This window comes from Phacochoerus africanus, chromosome 10 (genome assembly GCF_016906955.1).
Source record: "Phacochoerus africanus isolate WHEZ1 chromosome 10, ROS_Pafr_v1, whole genome shotgun sequence".
Classification (NCBI taxonomy): domain Eukaryota; kingdom Metazoa; phylum Chordata; class Mammalia; order Artiodactyla; family Suidae; genus Phacochoerus; species Phacochoerus africanus.
Genome location: NC_062553.1, coordinates 12,883,173 through 12,902,554, shown reverse-complemented (window position 1 = coordinate 12,902,554; position 19,382 = coordinate 12,883,173). Strand labels below are relative to the sequence as shown.

General features: G+C 39.9%; 1 protein-coding gene across 10 annotated transcripts in view; it reads left to right on the top strand.

Moving 5' to 3' along the window:
- Positions 1-6,430: 6,430 nt before the first annotated feature.
- The window catches only part of LCORL (ligand dependent nuclear receptor corepressor like), a 156,477-nt gene continuing 143,525 nt past the window's right edge, over positions 6,431-19,382 (top strand). For 3 of the 10 annotated variants that reach the window (XM_047799551.1, XM_047799549.1, XM_047799548.1), the window contains exon 1: positions 6,431-6,757. In XM_047799551.1, the coding sequence (XP_047655507.1) occupies positions 6,601-6,757 (157 nt within the window). In that variant the 5' untranslated portion in view covers positions 6,431-6,600. The remainder of the gene's footprint in view (positions 6,758-19,382) is intronic. The other 7 variants (XM_047799554.1, XM_047799559.1, XM_047799555.1 and 4 more) reach the window with 5 other exon arrangements.

The window sequence follows — 19,382 nt, the reverse complement described above, 5'->3', positions numbered from 1 at the left end:
AATTGCTATCATTAAGCATATAATACATTGAAATGTTATTAAAAGGCTGAAAATGAAAGTGATAATGAGTTGGACTTGGGGAGTAATTTCAAGTGGACGCAAAAAAGAGTAGTGATGGATCAGATCCTATGAACACCTGCCTGGATGGAAAAAAAAATAGATGGTAAATTTATTCAATTCAGATGCCAAGCTCAAAGGTGTATGGTTTTTGTAAAAACAAAACAAAACAAAACAAAAAAACAAACAAAAGAAACCCAGAAATCACACTCACCCTAATCTCATTCTTGGTCATCCTGACAGTTTAGGGCCTGGATCATCCGAATACAGTGAAAATTGTATCCAACTACAAAATGTTTAATATGAAGAGGGTAACAAGGTTTACTAGTAATATTTTTAAAATGTATTTTTAAAACACTCAATGGTTGAACTAAACAAGAAACGTGAAAAACGAAAATCTGTGATACCACCTTGAGATGAGTGATAATATTGGATCAAGCATCAGGCCCATTTTCATGTACACTAAGGACAGTCTTGGAATAGGAAATAAGTAGAAGTTACAGTATAAGAAATGAAATGCATCATCATTACACTCCTGCTTCTTCCATTTTTATTCCCTGCTTTGAAATTTGATCTTTGTTTCCTACAAAATGTTCAAGAAAGATGTTGATCACGATGTTTGACAAAATCATCCATCTATTTTATTTTATTTGTTTATTTTTGTTATGGCTGCACCTGCAACATATGGAAGTTCTCAGGGCCAGGGATTGAATCTGAGTCGCAGCTGTGACCCATGCCACAGCTGTGACAGCACTGGATCCTTTAACCCACCAGGAATTGAACCTGTGTCTCTGTAGTTACCAAGCCACTGCAGTCAGGTTCTTAACCCACTGTGCCACAGTGGGAACTCCCATTCATCTATTTTAGATATCTCGAATTATCTAACTACAGTATTGAAATTAAATGCATCAGCATGTATATCTGAGATAACAGCGTCCTTAGAGTCCAAACTCCCATAAGAAAAAAAATGAGAAATCTTTAGCTTATAAACCTGGATGAATATAAGATGTTTGCATAAAATCTAGCATAATATTATTATGAGGCTGATTAGAAATTTTCTGGAAGGGGGTTTTGTTCCATATCCTAGTAATTGGTTGATAAAATTTGTTTGTGATTTTTAGATCTCTGATCAGCTCAGTGCACTGTAGCTCAGAACTAAAGGTTATATAGTAAAGTATGATATTTTTAAAGCACCCAATAAAGTTTACTCAAAAACTAGCCTTTCAGGAGTTTCCTAGTGGCCTACTGGGTTAAGCTATGGCTCAGATTAGATCCCTGGCCACCACATGCTGAGTGCAGAGCCAAAAAAAAAAAAAAAAAGTGGCTTTTCAGCATTACCAGTAACGTTATATCTAACCTAATAGTTCTGCCTTATAATTCCAAATATTTAATTCACACAAAGGTGTTTACATTTTAGTAAATAATAACATGCATATTACTCTTGTGTTATAGGTTGATAATTCAAAATTGAACAGGTATTTTACAATCCTACTAGTATTTGGGGTTGCTTATTTTTGTTACAAAGTAAAATTTTTTATATTTTTCTACTGTGGAAACATGGGTATTTCAAACCACACCTATTCATTTTTTGTTAGTATCTCAAAAAACTTGACTCTTTTCATACAACTCTATAATTTTATATTTTTCTACTACAGAAACACGGGTATTTCAAACCACACCGATTCCTTTGTATGTTTTTTTCTATCATATTCTCTTCATATTTACCCCAGATTGAGAATTGACTGCCAAATGATCACATAAATCAGGAAATGTAACTTCCCAGTAGTTTATAACTACACTCGTACTCTAAATGTGCTTAGAAGTTTTAGCTAGGTAACAGTGAACTTCAATAGATATTTCTGATGGTTTGATTGAAGTAATGACCTCAATTTGCAGACATCTCTCTGTATCCTTTCCATCTGTTACCTTCCTTCCGCTCAGACTCTGGGCTTGGTCATATGATTTACCTTGGTGGATGGGAGAGTGGCAAGCAAATGTAATGCAAACAAGTCCTGGGAAGCACTTACACCTTACTGCCTACCCTCTTACTGTGCTTGATATGCTGCTACTACAGTCTCTGGATAATGAGATGCAAGGCTCTGTTGTCCCCATTACCCTAACTGACAGGGAACCAATCCTAGATCAAGAAGTTTCTAGCATTAGCATTCCCAGCCAAGATTAGCAGAGCCTCACCTGAAGAGCCAGAACTGCCTCTGGTAGACTTTTGACCAATAACAAATGGTTTTTTTTTTTTTTTTTTAAGCTACTAAGCATGGATTGGCTTGTTACATGGCAGCACACCAATGATACAATATGTATAGGAATTAAAACAAAAATATCTTTCAAATAATATTTTAATATCATATACCTGTTGTTATATTAAAATTCCTTTTAATAACTAGATCTTATGTCAGAGACAATCTTGGATATGACCCCCTTTCTATCCTTGGCTTTACTGATATCCCAAACATTTGTCAAATCAATCAATCAATAGTAGGCACTAACTAAGTGCCTGGAACAGTACCAGATGCTGAGAATGCAAAGGTGAAACAGCTAGACTCCTAATTCTATGCTCATTGAGTTCACACAAAAGTCAGATTATTGGATTATTATAACATATTCTGTGGTAATGGCCACAGAAAAGTCTTCACAAAATCAAGCTGAATTCCAAAATTAACTCTATTTTTGTATTTCATGGTATCTGGCCATGATACTCCCCTTCCAGAAATTCTAGAGATATGATATTCATTAGTTCTGTTCATTAATACTTATATTTCCCCTTCTTTGGGGTAACAAGGCAGCCTTGCACTTTCCCTTATGTGGTAGACAGCGAAAGTGGCCACAAATTATTTCTTTCCCTCTTTCCACACCATTTGCAATATGTCTTGCAGCTCTTACCAATAAAAGGTAGGATCTGTTTCCCCATGTTGGCACTGGGCTTGGCCACGTGATTTGCTTTAGCTAATGATCCTGGAGCAAACGTGATTCAAGCCAAAACTTAAAAAGTGCTTATGCATGGAGGCTTGCTCTCTTGCTGTCTTAGGACCCTGTGACTGCCACCCTGTGAAGAAGCCAAGGCTAGCCTCCTGATGATGAGAGACACCTGTCCTGATTACTGTGTTACCCCGGTTGACAGCTCACGCTCAGGAAAAGACCTGCTTTGTTGACAAGCATCGTCTCACAAACACCTGGGTACGTCAGGCCAGCAGAACTGACCCACTGAGCCTAACACAAAGTGCCATTTCATGGATTCATGAAATAAACAAATAGTTAATGTTTTGAGTTTTTAAGGGGTTTTTTTTGTTTTGTTTTGTTTTGTTTTTTATCTTTTTAGGGCTGCACCCACAGCATCTGGAGGTTCCCAGGCCAGGGGTCGAATCAGTTCTACAGCTGCCAGCCTATATCACAGTCACAGCAACACCATATCCAAGCCACAACTGCAACCTACACCAGAGCTCACTGCAATGCTGGATCCTTAACCCACTGAGTGAGGCCAGGGATTGAACCCACATCCTCATGGATATTGGTTGGGTTGGTTAACCACTGAGCCACGATGGGAACACCAAGGTTTTAAGGTTTGAGGTGGTTTGTTATGCCTTCAAAGCTATCAGATATATCACTCTTTTGGTATAGCCATATGATTTGCTTCACCCAGTGAAATATGTCACTTGTGGCAGAAGTCTTTAACAGCTCGACTGTGGCTCAGCATCTTCTTTCTCTTATCATGGTGACTGGGGAACTTCCAGATGGTGGGGCTCCATAAATGTGGGTCCCTGAGTAGACGTGGAACAGTTCTCAGTAACCCCCATACTGATTTTTGGAGAACATATATTTTAAGTAATAAATAAATATATTAAACCTCCGAGATTAGGGATATCTGTTACTGGAGCATAACCTAGCCCATTCTAACTAACAAAGAATTTGGTACCCAGAAGGAAGTATGGATATGATAGAAAACTTACAATATGTAGCTATGACTTAGAAACTCGCTGGGTGGTAAAAAGGAAACTGTTGTTAGAGGCTGGAAAGTTAGCAATCCATGCTAGCTGTGGTGAAATATTTGCTAAAACTATTCATGCATGTCTCCCATTCTTCCCATTTCTAAACAGACATGTTTACCATGGTTATTCTGTTCCTGTCCCACCACTCTATGTGAATGCGTGTATGTGTATGTATGTTTGTCAGGGGGTGAGTGTGTAAGCAGAGAGGATCAATACTTTGTCTCTTCAGGTCTGTATAACAAGAGAAGTTTTTTGGGTTTTGTGTGTGTGTGTTTTTCCTATTCTAATTCGGGGACTACCAAGCATCACCCAGAGTCGCTGGCCTTTGAGATAAATGCCATAACTGAAGACAAGTTTTGGATTGTTTCACTTGTGGCAGGAATGAATGTATTTTGTAGTAGAAGGAGAGTGATCTGCAAATTGGTGACTAGAGGATGGATGGCGGTAAATCATTGGTGCCATTCACCAGTAAATTTGGGTTAATCTTCCTTCTGGGCAAATAGTAAGATTACACTTTCCTGCTGCCTTGAAGATAGCATGCCCATATAATTTCCTTTGTCAATGAAATGTGAGTGGAATTGACTTATATTGCTTTCAGAAAGAACCTGTTTGCCATTCACCTTCCTTGTGCCTATCCTGCAAGTGGGGAAGTTCCAGAGATGGGCTGGAGGCATCTAAGCCATCTGGTTACTTAGTGAGAATCTCTGAGTGAAGCTCTCCCTACCCCCTCCCTTCTTCCTACCAGAGATGAACAAATGAGTAGGAAATAGAATTTTTCGTCGTTTTAAAGCCACTAAAACTTTTGGATTTTTTGTTACTGCACCATCACCTAGCCCATCCTTATCAATGCAGATTACCGTGAAGGTGTTCAGGAAAGCTACAGAAGCTGATCATCTTGGCAATTAAAATACAAAAAGAACCGATAACTAAAACGATTCACTGATAATTCCAAAAGCACCTTCACTAATGATTTCACTTGCTTTCCCAATTGTGTCTGTTCTAGAAAACATTATGAGATTTCAAACTTCGTTTTTTAAAAATTTGTGAAAATGTAAAACTCTATCTTCAGTATTGAGGAAATGATGAGCAATGAATACTTCCACGTAGGAATGAAAAAAAAAAAAAAGGTGGATAAAGATAAGCCACAAAACAGGGTGAGTGGAACTGAATTCAGAATTCACACTAGTTTCCAAGGAGCATTAAAATATGTTTTCCAGACTTGTCCATAAATTTCCACTAATACACAGTACTTCTACGCAAACTTTGGGCGTCTTAGCTTCAATTCGGCCCCCCGCGCATATACAGAAATACACGCACAATCACCGTGGTGCTGAAGTAAAACATGTCATTGGAGTTTATACCTAACCAAAAGATTTCTCTTTCTCTTTGAAGAAATATTTTCTCTCTAGCGCAGCGTATAATTCATTCCGTAACATTTGTTAAGTGCTAATCCCTTGCCACACTCTGTACTAGGGCGAAGCAGGTGAAAGATATCAAGGTACAGATGTCTCAAAGGGTCGCTGCCCTCCAGGAGTTTACTTATTGCAGAGCATAAGTTTCTCTTTTTGGAGTTTTCACTCAGCCACACTTAAACCCTCATAAACGATTTCCGGTGAAAAGCCCCGCATCTTTCTCCCAATATTTACAGAGTCTCGCTTTCCAAGAAGTCATCGCCCTGGAAACTGAAGTCACTGCAGGATGTCCCTCTGGATATCTGGCAATTATTTTGGATGCAGCCCAGTCACTGGCTTGCTTTTTCCCTGCTGTGGCAGGATGACTGTGATCCCCAAAAGTTTCCAGCATTTAAAGCACAAAGCGCAGTTCAAACGCTCAAGAGACGGACAACTTTTCCCACTTTCATCGCCTTTCTATTGCGGAGCCTAAGGAGGTTAAGTTGGTTGGGTCAGACACGGCGACGCCGGCAGCGCACAGTCTTAGGCGCGGGAAATTAGAGGCTAAACCCACAAGCCGCGCAGCGCTGTGCAGTCTATGCTAACCCAAGTGTGCGAATTGGACTGGAGAGGAACCCATCCCTGATGGACTACAAAATCCGGCATGCACCGCGCCGTGGCGACGAGCTCCGCTTCGGGGGTCCCAGCACAAAGGGGTCTGGGAAGTGAAGTCTCCGGGTGTCCGGAGTTGCGTAGGGAAGGCAGAAGGGGGGCGTGACTAGTCCGCTCCATTGGCGCGCCGGTTCCTGGCCGGGCTCCGAGCCTCCCGCTCCCGCTCAGGGTTTTCGCGGGCGGCGGGAGCAGTATGGCTAGCTTGAGTAAACTCCGGGGGGAGGGGAAGGAGGGGAGGAGATGGGGAGTCGGGGTCAGCGGAAGCTGCAGGTTGCTTCCTTCTCCTCACGCTCCCTCCCCGCCTCTCCCTGAGGGAGCGGTGGGAGGGGGAGGGGATTGGAGAGGGATGGTAGTGTGACACGTGTCAATCAACCCCCCTCCGGGGGGCGCGCGCTCCGGGGCTCGCGCTGAGGGCTCGCGCCCCTGCCTCGTGCCTGCGCCGCTCGTATGTAAATGAGGGCGCGTGACGCGGGACGCAGATGGACAAGGGAAGAGAGAGAATGGCCGCTGCCGCCGCCGCCGCTGCTGCCGCCGCCGCCGCCGCCGCTCAGTGCCGGAGCCCTCGGTGCGCGGCGGAGAGGAGAGGATTCCGGCGGGAACTCGACTCTTGGCGCCACCGCCTCATGCACTGTGTAGGTAAGAGAGACACGGGCCGGGGCCCCGGCTCCGCGCGGCGACGGCTGCCGCAGCCCGAGGAGTTTGTGGCTGAGGGGTTTACTTGAATCTCCCGTTCGGGTCAGTTCAATGGGGGAGCGAGATGGGAGCGGCGGCGGCGCGGCAGCTCCGGCGCTCGCCTTTTGTCTGGGGGCTCCTCGCCCGGCGCACTCCGCGCTCCTTCCCCTCCTCTGCGCTTGGGCTCCCCGGGAACTGTTAGTTCGGACCCGCTCTCCGAGCCCCCGAAGAAGCGGCTCGCTCGCGCTCTCCCCGAAACTCCCCGGCTCCCCTCGCCGCTCGCCGTCCACCTTGTCAGGAGGGAGGAAACGGGCCGGCGGGGTCGGCGCCCGGCTGGAGAGGAGCCGGCGGGTAGAGCCGGCGGGAGGAAGGCGGGCTGGTCCGCGCCCCCGCCGGGCGCTCACACACCCCCTTCTCGCCGCCGGGGGCCAGGCGGGCCGACGCGGCCGAGTTCCCGGGGACGGGGACCTGAGCGACCCCCGGGCTGTTGCGGGGCCGCGGGTGGGCCCGCTGGGGGCGAGGGGCGGTGGGGGCGTCGCCCGAGGGGCGGGGGCGCCCAACTCTGCCCTCTCGCGCTCGGCGGCGGCGGCGGCGGCGCGGTGTGTACCCCTTTAAGAAGGAGCCGTTCGAGCGCTGACGGTTGGGATTTGAAGTTCTTCCTCCCTCTTTGGAAGTCTGGTCAGAAAGGGGGGTGTTGTCATGGTGACGGCACCCCCCCCCCGGTCTCCTCGCGGACGCCCCGAAGACTCGGGTCCTCTTTTACTGTCATGTGATGGACCCTTCCCCGCACAGACACGCACATAACCCTCCCCACCTCCCATTCCCGTTCTCTTGCAATTCCGTCTTCCCTTTTGGTTGGGTCGGAATCGTTTTGCTTCAAACTTCTGGCCTGGGGGCTGTCATTCTGCGGGTTGCTGGGGGGTGGCGGGAGGTGGTGGGACCTCCCCACCTTGCCCCCGACGCTTTTTTGTCTGAGTCGTGTGCGTGGAACTGTTATTAAGGAGGTTGGTTGAGTGGGCACCGAGGGGATAACGCGGGTTATGGGATGGGGTGTGTTATGTTTGTTTTGGAAGAGGTTGATGGGTAGGAGAGTAGGAGCAGAGGTACGAAGGAAGGTTGCATTGTCTAATGAGTGGGTAGTGGCTCGCTCGACTGGCGATTAAATCTTGGCGTTTAGAGTTGAGGAGTAATCTTAGCGCCCTAAGACAAAATTACTCTCTTACCTCTTTTCCATCTGTTCTTGCGCCACCTCGCGCCCCATTTACCCTCACCCCCCTCAGATTTGTTTGGTTAGTGCCTGAAGATCTTTCTTGTTTTTCACTAGTGAAAAGGAGATTGTGGTAGGATAAACTAGTACAACTTCAGCTGAGAAATGTGCACTGCAGAAACCGATGGATATAGAGAACACGTACCAGAAGGAAGGTTGCTCTGATTAGGGACATAAGTTATATTTAAGCAATTCACTCTTTTACCCTTATGAAATATGTTTTGGTCCTATCTAAGAAAACATTTTGGGAAATAGCTTTGGTCAAGTATTCATAAATAATTTTACTTTTTTAAAAAAAAACTCTAAAGGTATTATTCCACATATAAAAATTTTAAGCCAAGTGTTGCTAATGTTTCCTGAATGCAAAATGGACCTGATTTTTATAATTGCTTTTGTAAGGTCTCTTCCACTGACAACCTGTTTGAAATTTGTTGCGTTTGTTCGGTTAGAATCAGGCAGGATAATAGCATTCTAACACTGGCTCACGCTCTCAGTCAGCTGTGTTGTTTTGCCAAGGCTCACGGTGCTTTGACGATGTCTGGACAATTTTCATGTTTTAGAATACTTTGTTTTTCACTTTTTTCTCATCTTGCTTATTTATATACATTAGTATGGCTTTGTCTCTCAAAAATATATTGCTTTTGAAAAAGAGACGAGTTTTAATTAAACAAAATTAATTGAATTTGATGGAAAAGGGGAATATGATAGATTTCTGTCTTACTACTTCAATACCAAATAGAATTGGAAGACACTGAAATTGAGTTAATGCTGGGTGTCGAATATGCAGCTCCATATTGCATTTTAATGTAACATACACTTTGCAGTATTTGAAAGGAAATTTTTCCTGAGCTGTGACTATATTTGAAGATTGTTACCTTTTCCTATTACTTTGTAAACATATTTGCAAAAAAGCCATATTCTTTTTACTTTGTATGTGTATGTGTGAATATATATATGTGTGTATATGTACTTTTGAATATGCAGTACTCTTATTGCTTGAATTTGTTTTTATAAAATATTCTTTTAGCCTTTAGGGAAGAAAATGTTCCACAAGTCTTATTTTTAAATGAGATATGGAAGTTGTAAGTAGCATCTCAGGGCCGTATAGAAATTAGTATGGAGCCAGTAGTGAAGTTTTAATTTTCAGTTCTTAGCCTAAATCCTTAAAGTCTCATTCATTTTTTAAATAACATATATAAGTGTTCTAATTTTATGGGCGAAAAGTTCATTTTTCTTGTCATGACTGCTTGTAGTTAGCTAAGATGTTTAACTCTTGATATGGAAAATATTTACCTTTATTTGTGGAACTCATCTCTAGGTTAGGTTTATGGCTACTCTGCAGTTTAATAATGGTTTTTCTTTTTTTATAGTTTAACCAAAGTGTAGTCCTATGAGCTCTGATCCCAATTAATAGCTTTATTTACAATGTGGTGCTTTTTACAATTTGGCTTTTTTCAGTAATCATCTTACCCTATACTATACTTTTTACTGTATTCATCTAACAAATGTGTGAGTGCTTATGGTGTTTGAGTATTTGAGTTATAGTAAATAGTATCCTAGTACTCAGCACAATACTGAGTGATAACAGATATAGTCCAGGATCTTATGGAATATATAATTAATATCTGATAAGTCATAAAATTTAAAGCAAAAGTCTAGGATAAAAGAAATGTGTTAGTATATTTTTAAACATTATCAGGACTTTTATAGTCTGTTAGGATATTTGATCTGGGAAATGAGGCAAGGTTTTTGTTTTAACTTTTAATTTTGATATAATTTTGAACTTATAAGAAAAGTTGGAAGATTGGTACAAAGAACTCTTGTATACCCTTACTTTCACCAGTTGTATTACATTTTGTGGTTATTTGTTTTATCATTCTTGCCTTATATCTATCTTTTTTTCTGAACCATTTGAGGGTACGTTGGAGACATGATACCTTTTCACCCCTGAATTCTTCAGGTAAATTTCCTAAAACCAAGGACATTTTCTTACCCAACCACAGTGTAGTTATTGAAACCAGGAGATATAACACAGACATACTATTAATATATCAAATTCATATTTAGATTTTATCTATTTTATTTATAAGCCTTTCCCCCCTGTCAGGATCACGCCTTGCGTTTGGTCATCATCATGTCTCTTTAGTCACTTTAAATCTGGAACACATCTTTAGCCTTTCTTGTATTTCTTGCCCTTGACATTTTTGAAAAGTACAGGACAGTTATTTTGTAGACTGTCCCTCAGTTTGAATTTGTCTGTTATTTCCTCGTGATTAGATTATTTATGCGTTTGGGTTTTTTTTGGTTGTTTTTTTTTTTTTTGGCAGGAATACCTCCAAAGAAATGTTCTATCCTTCTTAGCACATCCTGCCTTGAGGTTCGTGATAATGGTTTGTCCAGTGTTAATGATGGTAGCTTTGAAATTTTGGTTAATGTGGTAGTCTCCATATTTCTCTCTCAAAGTTATTTATCCTTTTGTGATTAATAAGTATTTTATGGGAAAATACTTTTATGAACAGGATATTTACATATTCTTATCAAAACTTCACCCACGAGTTTTAACATCCATTCATGATTTTTGTAGCTTTATCATTTTATAACTAGCTGATATTGTCATAAAACAGTCTTTCTCATGTCTTCATCCTTTATTCATTTATTTATTCACTCATTCATTTATTTTTACCAGTATGAACTCATGGATTCTTATTTTATTCAGTGGTTAGATCCATTACAGTCATTATTTTGATTTCCAAATTGTCCCAGGTTTGGCCAGTGGGAGCATCATTAAGCTGGTTCTGGTATTTTTTGACAAATCATTTGTTTCCCCCACCCTCGGCCCAATGACTTTTTTTTTTTTTTTTTAGCACTTCCTTCCTGCCAAAAGAAGATATTCCAGGTTCATAAGCCATTTTTCCAAGGAGCCCTGAATTCTTTTTTGGGAAAAAAAGATTAAGATAGCAGAGTCTGAACACTAGGTGTCAGGACTGTTTTTAAGCCCTGTTTTTCTGATACAGAAGTTAATGATCATTGTAACTGATTTGCCTAACTTTACAACAGTTAAAAAGACAAAGATTTGATTAGAATCATTCTATAAACTCCATTGTTGACCAGTAGAAATATAATGGGTGTCAAATACATAATTTAGAATTTTCTAGTAACCACATTAAAAAAGCGTCTTTGATTTAGTCCAGGATATTAAAAATATTTTAACATTAATCTATGAAAAATTGTTGAGTTAATTTACATTCTTTTTTAAATATTAAATCTTTGAAATCAATTATGGCACATCTTAGTTTGGACTAGCTACATTTCAGATGCTTAGTAGCTTCAGGTGGCAAGTGACTAACACATTGAACAGCACAGTTTTATAGTGTAGTGGCTCCAGCCAATTCTTGACTATTTTAGCACCACTTATTTCAAGTCTGTTGATACTAACCAAACCAATAGCTTTCCCAAAATCTTTTATTCCCCAGATCTTTTGTTTGAATAATGTAATAGTGAACTTTGGGTGGAGTTCCCACTGTGGCATAACAGGATCAGCAGCCTCTTGGGAGCGCTGGGACGCATGTTTGATCCCTCACCCAGCACAGTGGGTTAAGGATCCAGCATTGCCTTAGCTGCAGCTTAGGTTGCAACTGTGGTTTGGATCTAATCCCTGGCCCGGGAGCTCCATGTGCCAGCAGGGTGGCCAAAAATTTAAAAAAAAAGGAATATAGGCTCTACCTGTGTTTGAATTCTAGCTCATACTGCATACCAGTGTGAACAAGTTGTTTAACCTCTCTGTCCTTCAGTTTCATGTATGTAAAGTGAAGATAATGAGGGTGTTTGAAAATTAAATGTGTCGATATATGTTAATGTGTCTGCCTTATAGAAAACATTCCATAAATGTTAGCTATTATGGTTATTTATTTATTTATTTTGGGCTGCACCTGCAGCATATAGAAGTTCCCAGGCCAGGGATCCAAGTCGCACCTACAGTAGCAACCCAAGCCACTGCCGTGACAACACAGGATCCTTAAGCTGCAGCACTACAAAAGAATTCCAAGTTATTGTTGATTTATACAGGTTATTGGCAGCTTTGAGCTGTATGTTTTTGCCACTAGATTCTTTCTGGTGGGAATGCTGATGAACAATGAAAAGATCATGAGGCATGTTAGAGGAAAAGAGAGCTTGAAAGATCTGTATTTTAGGGTATTCTTGAATTGTAGAGTCATAGTTTAAAAATCACGATATATGGAGTTTCCATCGTGGCGCAGTGGAAACAAAATCTGGCTAGCATCCAATGAGGATGCAGGTTCAGTCTCTGGTCTTGCTCAGTAGGTTAAGGATCCAGTGTTGCCATGAGCTGTGGTATAGGTCACAGACGCTGCTCGGATCTGGCATTGCTGTGGATGTGGCGTAGGCCAGTGGCTACAGCTCCGATTTGACCCCTTGCCTGGGAACCTCTATATGCTGTGGTTGCAGCCCTTAAAAGCAAAAAATAAATAAATAAATAACTGTTAATCACTGAGGCTCATCTTTTTTCATATATGAGAAGAGCAAAAGACATTTGATGCTGTCTTACATTATAAGGAATTTGTAATAAATGAATACAAGAAATTAGTTTAAATTCATTACAAAAAAATTGTCATATTAAATCATCTAAAGCTACTCTTTGTTGGTGCCTTTTCTCTGTGTTCTTCCTGTTAGCCACATCACTGTTTTAGACCTCTGCACTGTACACGTGTTTGCAGAGGAGACTTTCTTCCAAACTACCTACCCCATTTGTAATCAGGACTATCGGGTCAGAGGATATTCTCTTATTCTCTTTTTAACCTCTGAAGTTATAGGAGCCAATTATAGAGCTACAACTTAAAAATGGGATTGTCCAGGTAAATAAAGTTCTAAATAATCAATGATACTTCTTTCTAGCTGTTCCTTGCATCCTGCTCTTATTTTTCCAGTAACTTCTACCTTGTCTTGTTACTATTTCCATATAAATTCCAGAAGAGTAGATTTACTTAGAAATCAGGATTTGATGAAGACTGGTATGGATGGGCCAACTACCGCAAAACTTTAACTGTACAACAATTTTTTTCAAGCACTAGCAAATTTTTTATCCATTAAAAAGATGTAAATTCTTGCACTAATAATATGCATCAGGCAAATGGAATCTATGATGATCATGAGTAGTTGGGTGGTTAAAACACGTATCCAAATTTTCTGTAAAATAGATATATTGTGAATTTTTCACGTAAAATGTGAAATTCTGTGTACTATTGGATTATTGTATACTTGGAACTTCTGCCATCCTTGGGACCAAGGAGTATATAAATTTCATATGTTTTCAGATATATAAAAGTAGAAACAAGCTGTAGACTGGTCTAAGCATATTGTACATGGTGAAACAAGCTGTAGGCTGGTCTGAGTGTATCGTATGTAGCTTCCTTTCTGTGTGGTGCTGTCTCTTCCTGTCCGTGCTACTTCCCTTGGCTGGCTACATGTGTGTAACCCCTCCCTGTTTGGCTGTGTACTGTGATCAGTTCCTATTATGTCACTATGGTAAGTTCCTGTTATTTGTCTCCCATATCCCCCTGACTTGTCTTTCAACCTTGGTCTAATTTTCTGCCACAGTGCAGTCCTAGGAGGAGCAACAAAGACATGTAGATTTTTGGGTATGCAGTTTTTCTTCCATTTTGGTAAATCCACATTTTCAATTATGATGTCATATATTATTGAGATGTAGAGTTCCTCTCTCTTTCATTTTTGATAATATTCCTTCTTTTTGGTGTGTGTGTGAGCACATGCACGTTTTATGCACTATGGAATATAGATAAGAGAATATGAATAGGCCCAGACCGACCTATTGCTACCATTAGGAAACTCATTAAGATAACAAAATAATGCCATATTTATTATTTAAAGAATGTCACTTTGCTCTTATTTAAAGCTACTTAAAAATTTGTTTTGAGAATTTTGTGTTTTGTAGAAAACAACTTAAAAAGAAGAATCACTTTTTTTCTTTTTTTTTTTTTCTTTTCCTTGGCATGTAGAAATTCCTGGGCCAAGAATGAAACACAAGCCATGGCACTGACAACATCAAATCCTTAACCTCCAAGCCAGCAAGAATCACTTTTCTGTATCTCAATCTCCTTTCCTTTCATGTAGTTTTCCCATTAATTGACAACCACCTTATCCCGCTTATTTATATTTGCTTCTTTGTTTTTCTTTTTCATTTACCTTAATCTGTTGCCAAGTTATTATTACTTTCTTTACATTATCTCTTGGATTCAGTTTTTCTCGTGAAAGAGTGAGCACTTGGGCAGATTCAGATAAGATTCTGGTTTATGTTAGTATCTGCATTGCCGGTTTTACTGTCCTTCTAGCTTATAACCTACATTAAATTATTATTTGAAAGAGCTGCTTTGATTTTTGTAGTTTGCAAAGCAGTACTAACTCCCATTTGTCTTTTTCTCATCAAGTAAAACTCCTAACCATATTCAATTAGTTGATCATAATCCACCAGACTACTGTTTACCTAGTTTCTTCTTTAGACAGCCCAACCACTTTCATCTGCTTTTACTTCTATTTGTACACATTCTCCAAATCTTGAGTATCTTATTAATCATAACAGCAATCCTGCATCCTCAGTCACCTTTAAAATTCAGTTTTATCCTAGAGTCTTTTCTGAAGTATTCTAAAATATTTAAGATCTTTTTTCTATTAATTCAAATTGGCCAGTTCTTTTCTGATGGCTATGTGTAAGGAACATATGTAGGGAAGTAGCTTTGTTCAGTAGTCTTCGTATTTAAATAGTAAAACATTTATTTAGGAAACAGTTTAGGGGCAAGGGACAAGTTTTCACTTGGTAAAAAGGATTAAGAATTAAAAGAATACAGTTCCTTTTAAGCCTCTACCATTATAACCTTAGGCAGAAGTCATTTCACTTTTCACAGATGAAAATCTGTGAAACTAGGATAATATCTGTCCTTAAATATTCACTATTTTTGTTTTTATAAAAGGTGCTATAGTACTTTTGTAGTGGTGGTTTCTGGGCTAAAAATATAAATTACAGAATTATCAGCATAAAGATGATATTTAAATCTCTGAAAATGGGTGAGACCACCTAAGGATAAGGGACAGTATAACTTGAGAGGAATAGAGTATTTAGTACCACGTTTTAAGGAATCTTAACATTCTTTGGATGAAGTGGAGCCTCAGAGTAAGGCCACTGGACTTTTACACTGAAAAGTGAGGCCATTGAGTTAAGTAGGAAAACCAGGAAAGATGGTATCATCAAATCTAAGAGGAGAGAAGAGTGTTATAATAAGGAGGGATTGTTTTGTGTTGATGTCAAGTACTGTTAAACAAGAAAATGTGCATTATTTTTGGTAAGGTAGAAGTTCTTGGTGACCTTGACTGGATAAATTTCAGCAGAGTGGTGGGAATGGAAACTGTATTATAATAGACTAGAAAGTATTTAAAATGTGTCCAAGTGTAGAAAACATTTGAGAAGTTACATTTCGAGGAAGAACAGATAAATTAGAGCAGTAACTGAAAGGATCTGGGGTCTAGGAATGTTTGTTTTGTAGATGGATAATAGGATGGAGAATACTTTTTTAAATCAATAATAGCTATGGCTACTTTATGTTATTTAAGTAAGCTGAGACTTGACAGCAGCAAAATATTGAGAGATAAATTAGATAAATATCATGGGCTTGGTTTGAATCACTGAATGTGAACTCTGAATTTGTTTCTTTCCTTCAGAACATGTTTTCCTAATTAAGCTCATCGACTAAGATATGGTATGTGTGGTGTATGTGGCATTAGTGTTACCCATTTTAAAAGAATGATTTTTTTTTCCAGTTAATTTACTGTTGTCAGTCAGTCATCAAATATCTTGAGTCCTACTGACAGTTGATTGAAGTGTAATTCTGTGTTTCTTCCTTAACTAGGTTCTGAACTGAAAATAGACTTAGGAATCAGAGGTGAAGATGTTAGGTTTTTAGATGGTAAGACTGTATTAAAGAACTTGGCTTATAACTGAGGCCACAGTTGGACAATATGATCCTGAATTGAACTTACCAACCTATTAAAGAGCAGCTGGAGCTACAGGCCTCTTCTAAGATACAAGGAAGCTCTACCCATATAGTTTGCTTACTGGTAGGTAGGACCATCTAGGCAGAATGGTATGCTTGAAAAATGACTTTTAAAACATTAATCCATTCCACTAGGAACAACTATCAAGATGTTGCCAATACTAGTCATTACTCTTTCCTTTCATTGGAAGCATAAGGGGCAGGAAAAGGACAGAAGCTTCTTCCAGGACACATCTCCCTAAGAATGTGGAAAGTATTGGGAGAGGTGGGAACTGGAGTTGGGTAAAAAAGCGAATTCCTATACTAGGAATAGGATTTGGACTTTGCTTTTAAAGAGCTCAGAGTTATCAAGGATATTAAGTATTAGAGTTGACATAATATAATGGAAAGACAGAGGAGAGAGCAATTGATATTGATTTGAAGATCTGAAATGACTAGGCTTCAGAAGATTGAGTGAAAGCAGGGATTGGCAGACTTTTTTGGTAAAGGACCAAATGTAAATATTTTAGGCTTTGTGGGCCATGCGGTCTTTATTGCTCAACTCCACTCTTGTAGTACAAAAGCAGTGTCTAAATGAATGAGCATGGCTGTGTCCCAGTAACAAAATTATTTACAAAAATAGGCAAATTTGGCCTATAAGCCATAGTTTGCTGATCCCTAAGTTAAATGATCCATTCAGAAAGTAGGGTGAAAGGAACAGGCTGAGGGATAGTGTAAGCAAAGATATAGAGGTCTAAATAATGTATATTCTGAAAATATTCAGCACTCCATTGTCATTGGAGTATAGGGTGGGAGTAGGAAGTAGGACTGAAAGTATAAATTATGGCATCTATAAGGAGGAAATTATGAACCTTTGAATTTTTTTTAATGAGAAATAAGCATGATCAGATAAGTCGGCTTATTTTCATTTGGAACATCTGCTGTTGGTTCAGGTTTGAGGGTTTTTTGTTTGTAATAGTTTTAAGAAGCTCAAATTGAAGCAGCCCTTTTAAGTCAAAACTGGGGAAATGAGCAATCTCCGCTTCAGTAAATCAAGATACTGGATTGCTCAAGTACTCTCAAATGGCACCCTTCTTTTCTGTCTGGGCTCTGAACAACTTGGCAATTAAAATAAGGAGAAAGATGGAAGCAAAAAAATCGCTTTAATTGCTAATAGAGGTCAGCTTAGAGAAATAGCTTGGTGGCAGAGTCAGGTGTTCTGGCAGAGGCCAGTTTATCCACCCAGTCCTAGGCATACTAGGGAAGCAGAGCAAAATGTGAGCTCTCTGGATATATGTTCTCCCGATAGCTACTTCCAGGGGTCTACTCAGTTATTCTTTACAAAATCATCAATCAGATCAGTCACTTCACTTCCCTTGGGGTAAGGAGATGCTCATACTGTGCTTATTTTTTTAATTATAGTTGATTTACAGTGTTGTGCCAATTTCTGCTGTATAGAAGAGTGACCCACTTGCTCATTCCCTTTCTTATATGATCAAACATTCCCTTTCTTATATTGTCTTCCATCCTGGTCTTTCCCAAGAGACTGCATATAGTGTCCTGTGCTATATACAGTAGGACCTCATTGCTTATCCATTCCACATGTAATAGTTTACATCTACTAACCCCAATATCCAGCCCATCTCACTCTCTCACCCTTCCCCTGGGCAACCACAAGTCTGTTCTCTGTGAATCTATTTCTGTTTTGCATATAGGTTCATCTGTGCCATATTTTAGATTCCACATATAAGTGATATAATATGGTATTTTTCTTTCTCTTTCTGACTTCAGTTAGTATAAGATCTCTAATTGCAACCATGCTGCTGCAAATGGCATTATTTTATTCTTTTTTATGGCTGAGTGGTATTCCATCATATATATATATATGTACCACATCTTCTTAATCCATTCATTTGACAATGGACATTTAGGTTGTTTCCATGTCTTGGCTATTGTTTTGTGTGGGTTTTTTGGTTTTTGTTTTTTTATCTTTCTAGGGCCACACCCATGGCATATGAAGGTTCCCAGGCTAGGCGTACAGTCGAGCTGTAGCTGCCGGCCTACACCACAGCCACTGTGACCATAAGCTACACCAGTGCTGGATCCTTAACCCACTGAGCAAGGCCAGGGGTCGAACCTGCATCCTCATGGATACTGGTCAGATTCATTTCCACCGAGCCACGAAGATAACTCTCCTGTCTTAGCTATTGTGAGGTTGTGTTTATGACACATCTGTCCTCATGGAAACAAGGAAAAGGTATTTCTCCTCTAACAGGATTAATTTTTGCAGAGCTGTATCTGGGCATATGTGTACTAGAAACAAAACAACTGTCATTATACTGAAAACAAATTAAACTTACATATTTAAAATATTTAATTCTAGTGCTTGAAACAGTCATTTTTTGTAATCTGAAAATAAATGTTTTTTTAAATAATGAACTAGATTTTCCCACAGGCATATGTAAGATACTTAAATAAAATGTATATTTGGCTAGAAAAGAAAGATAACTTTCCTTCATCAATTTTCTTTCTTCTTTTTTTTAAACACCTCCCCGCTTCCTGGCATATGGAAATTCCCAGGCAAGGGGTCAAATCAGAGCTGTAGCTGCTAGCCTATACCACAGCCACAGCAAAGCCAGATGTAAGCTGTGTCTGTAACATACATGGCAGCTTGAGGCAATGCTGAATCCTTAACCGTCTGAGGCCAAGGATTGAACCTGCATCCTCATGGATACTAGTCTAGTTTGCTACTGCTGAGCCATGATAGGAACTCCTCTTTATTAATTTTCAATTGACTTTAAATTTAGAAGGAATTAGTATGAAAGAATAGAGCACTTTATCATAGTGCAAAAGGCAGATACTTTGAAAAATAATCCTTTTAATTAGCTCTGATTACAGGTGCTTATGCAGTTTTTCACGGATATCTCTCTATTTTAAAAATGTCATCAGTTGTTCTTTCTTGTTCTCTTCCTTTTCCCTTTCCGAACATTTCAGTATTAAAACCATCAAGTGGGTAAGTTTCCACACTGGATGAAGTGTGTGGGAGAGGGAGCCATGTCCTCTTGAAGGAATGGGATGTCAGAGCCTCTTGGGGGTGAGAAGGGTCTCCATGTGGGTTGATGGAGCTGGAGGCATGAGGAACAATCTGTATAAGAGGGCACATTAGTGTAAGGTTTTGGAGCCCAAGCAGGGTCAGTATGGTATTTGTGAGGGAGAATAACCTGGTACAGGGTAAGAGGATAAAGAGGGCATCCACTTGGAAGTG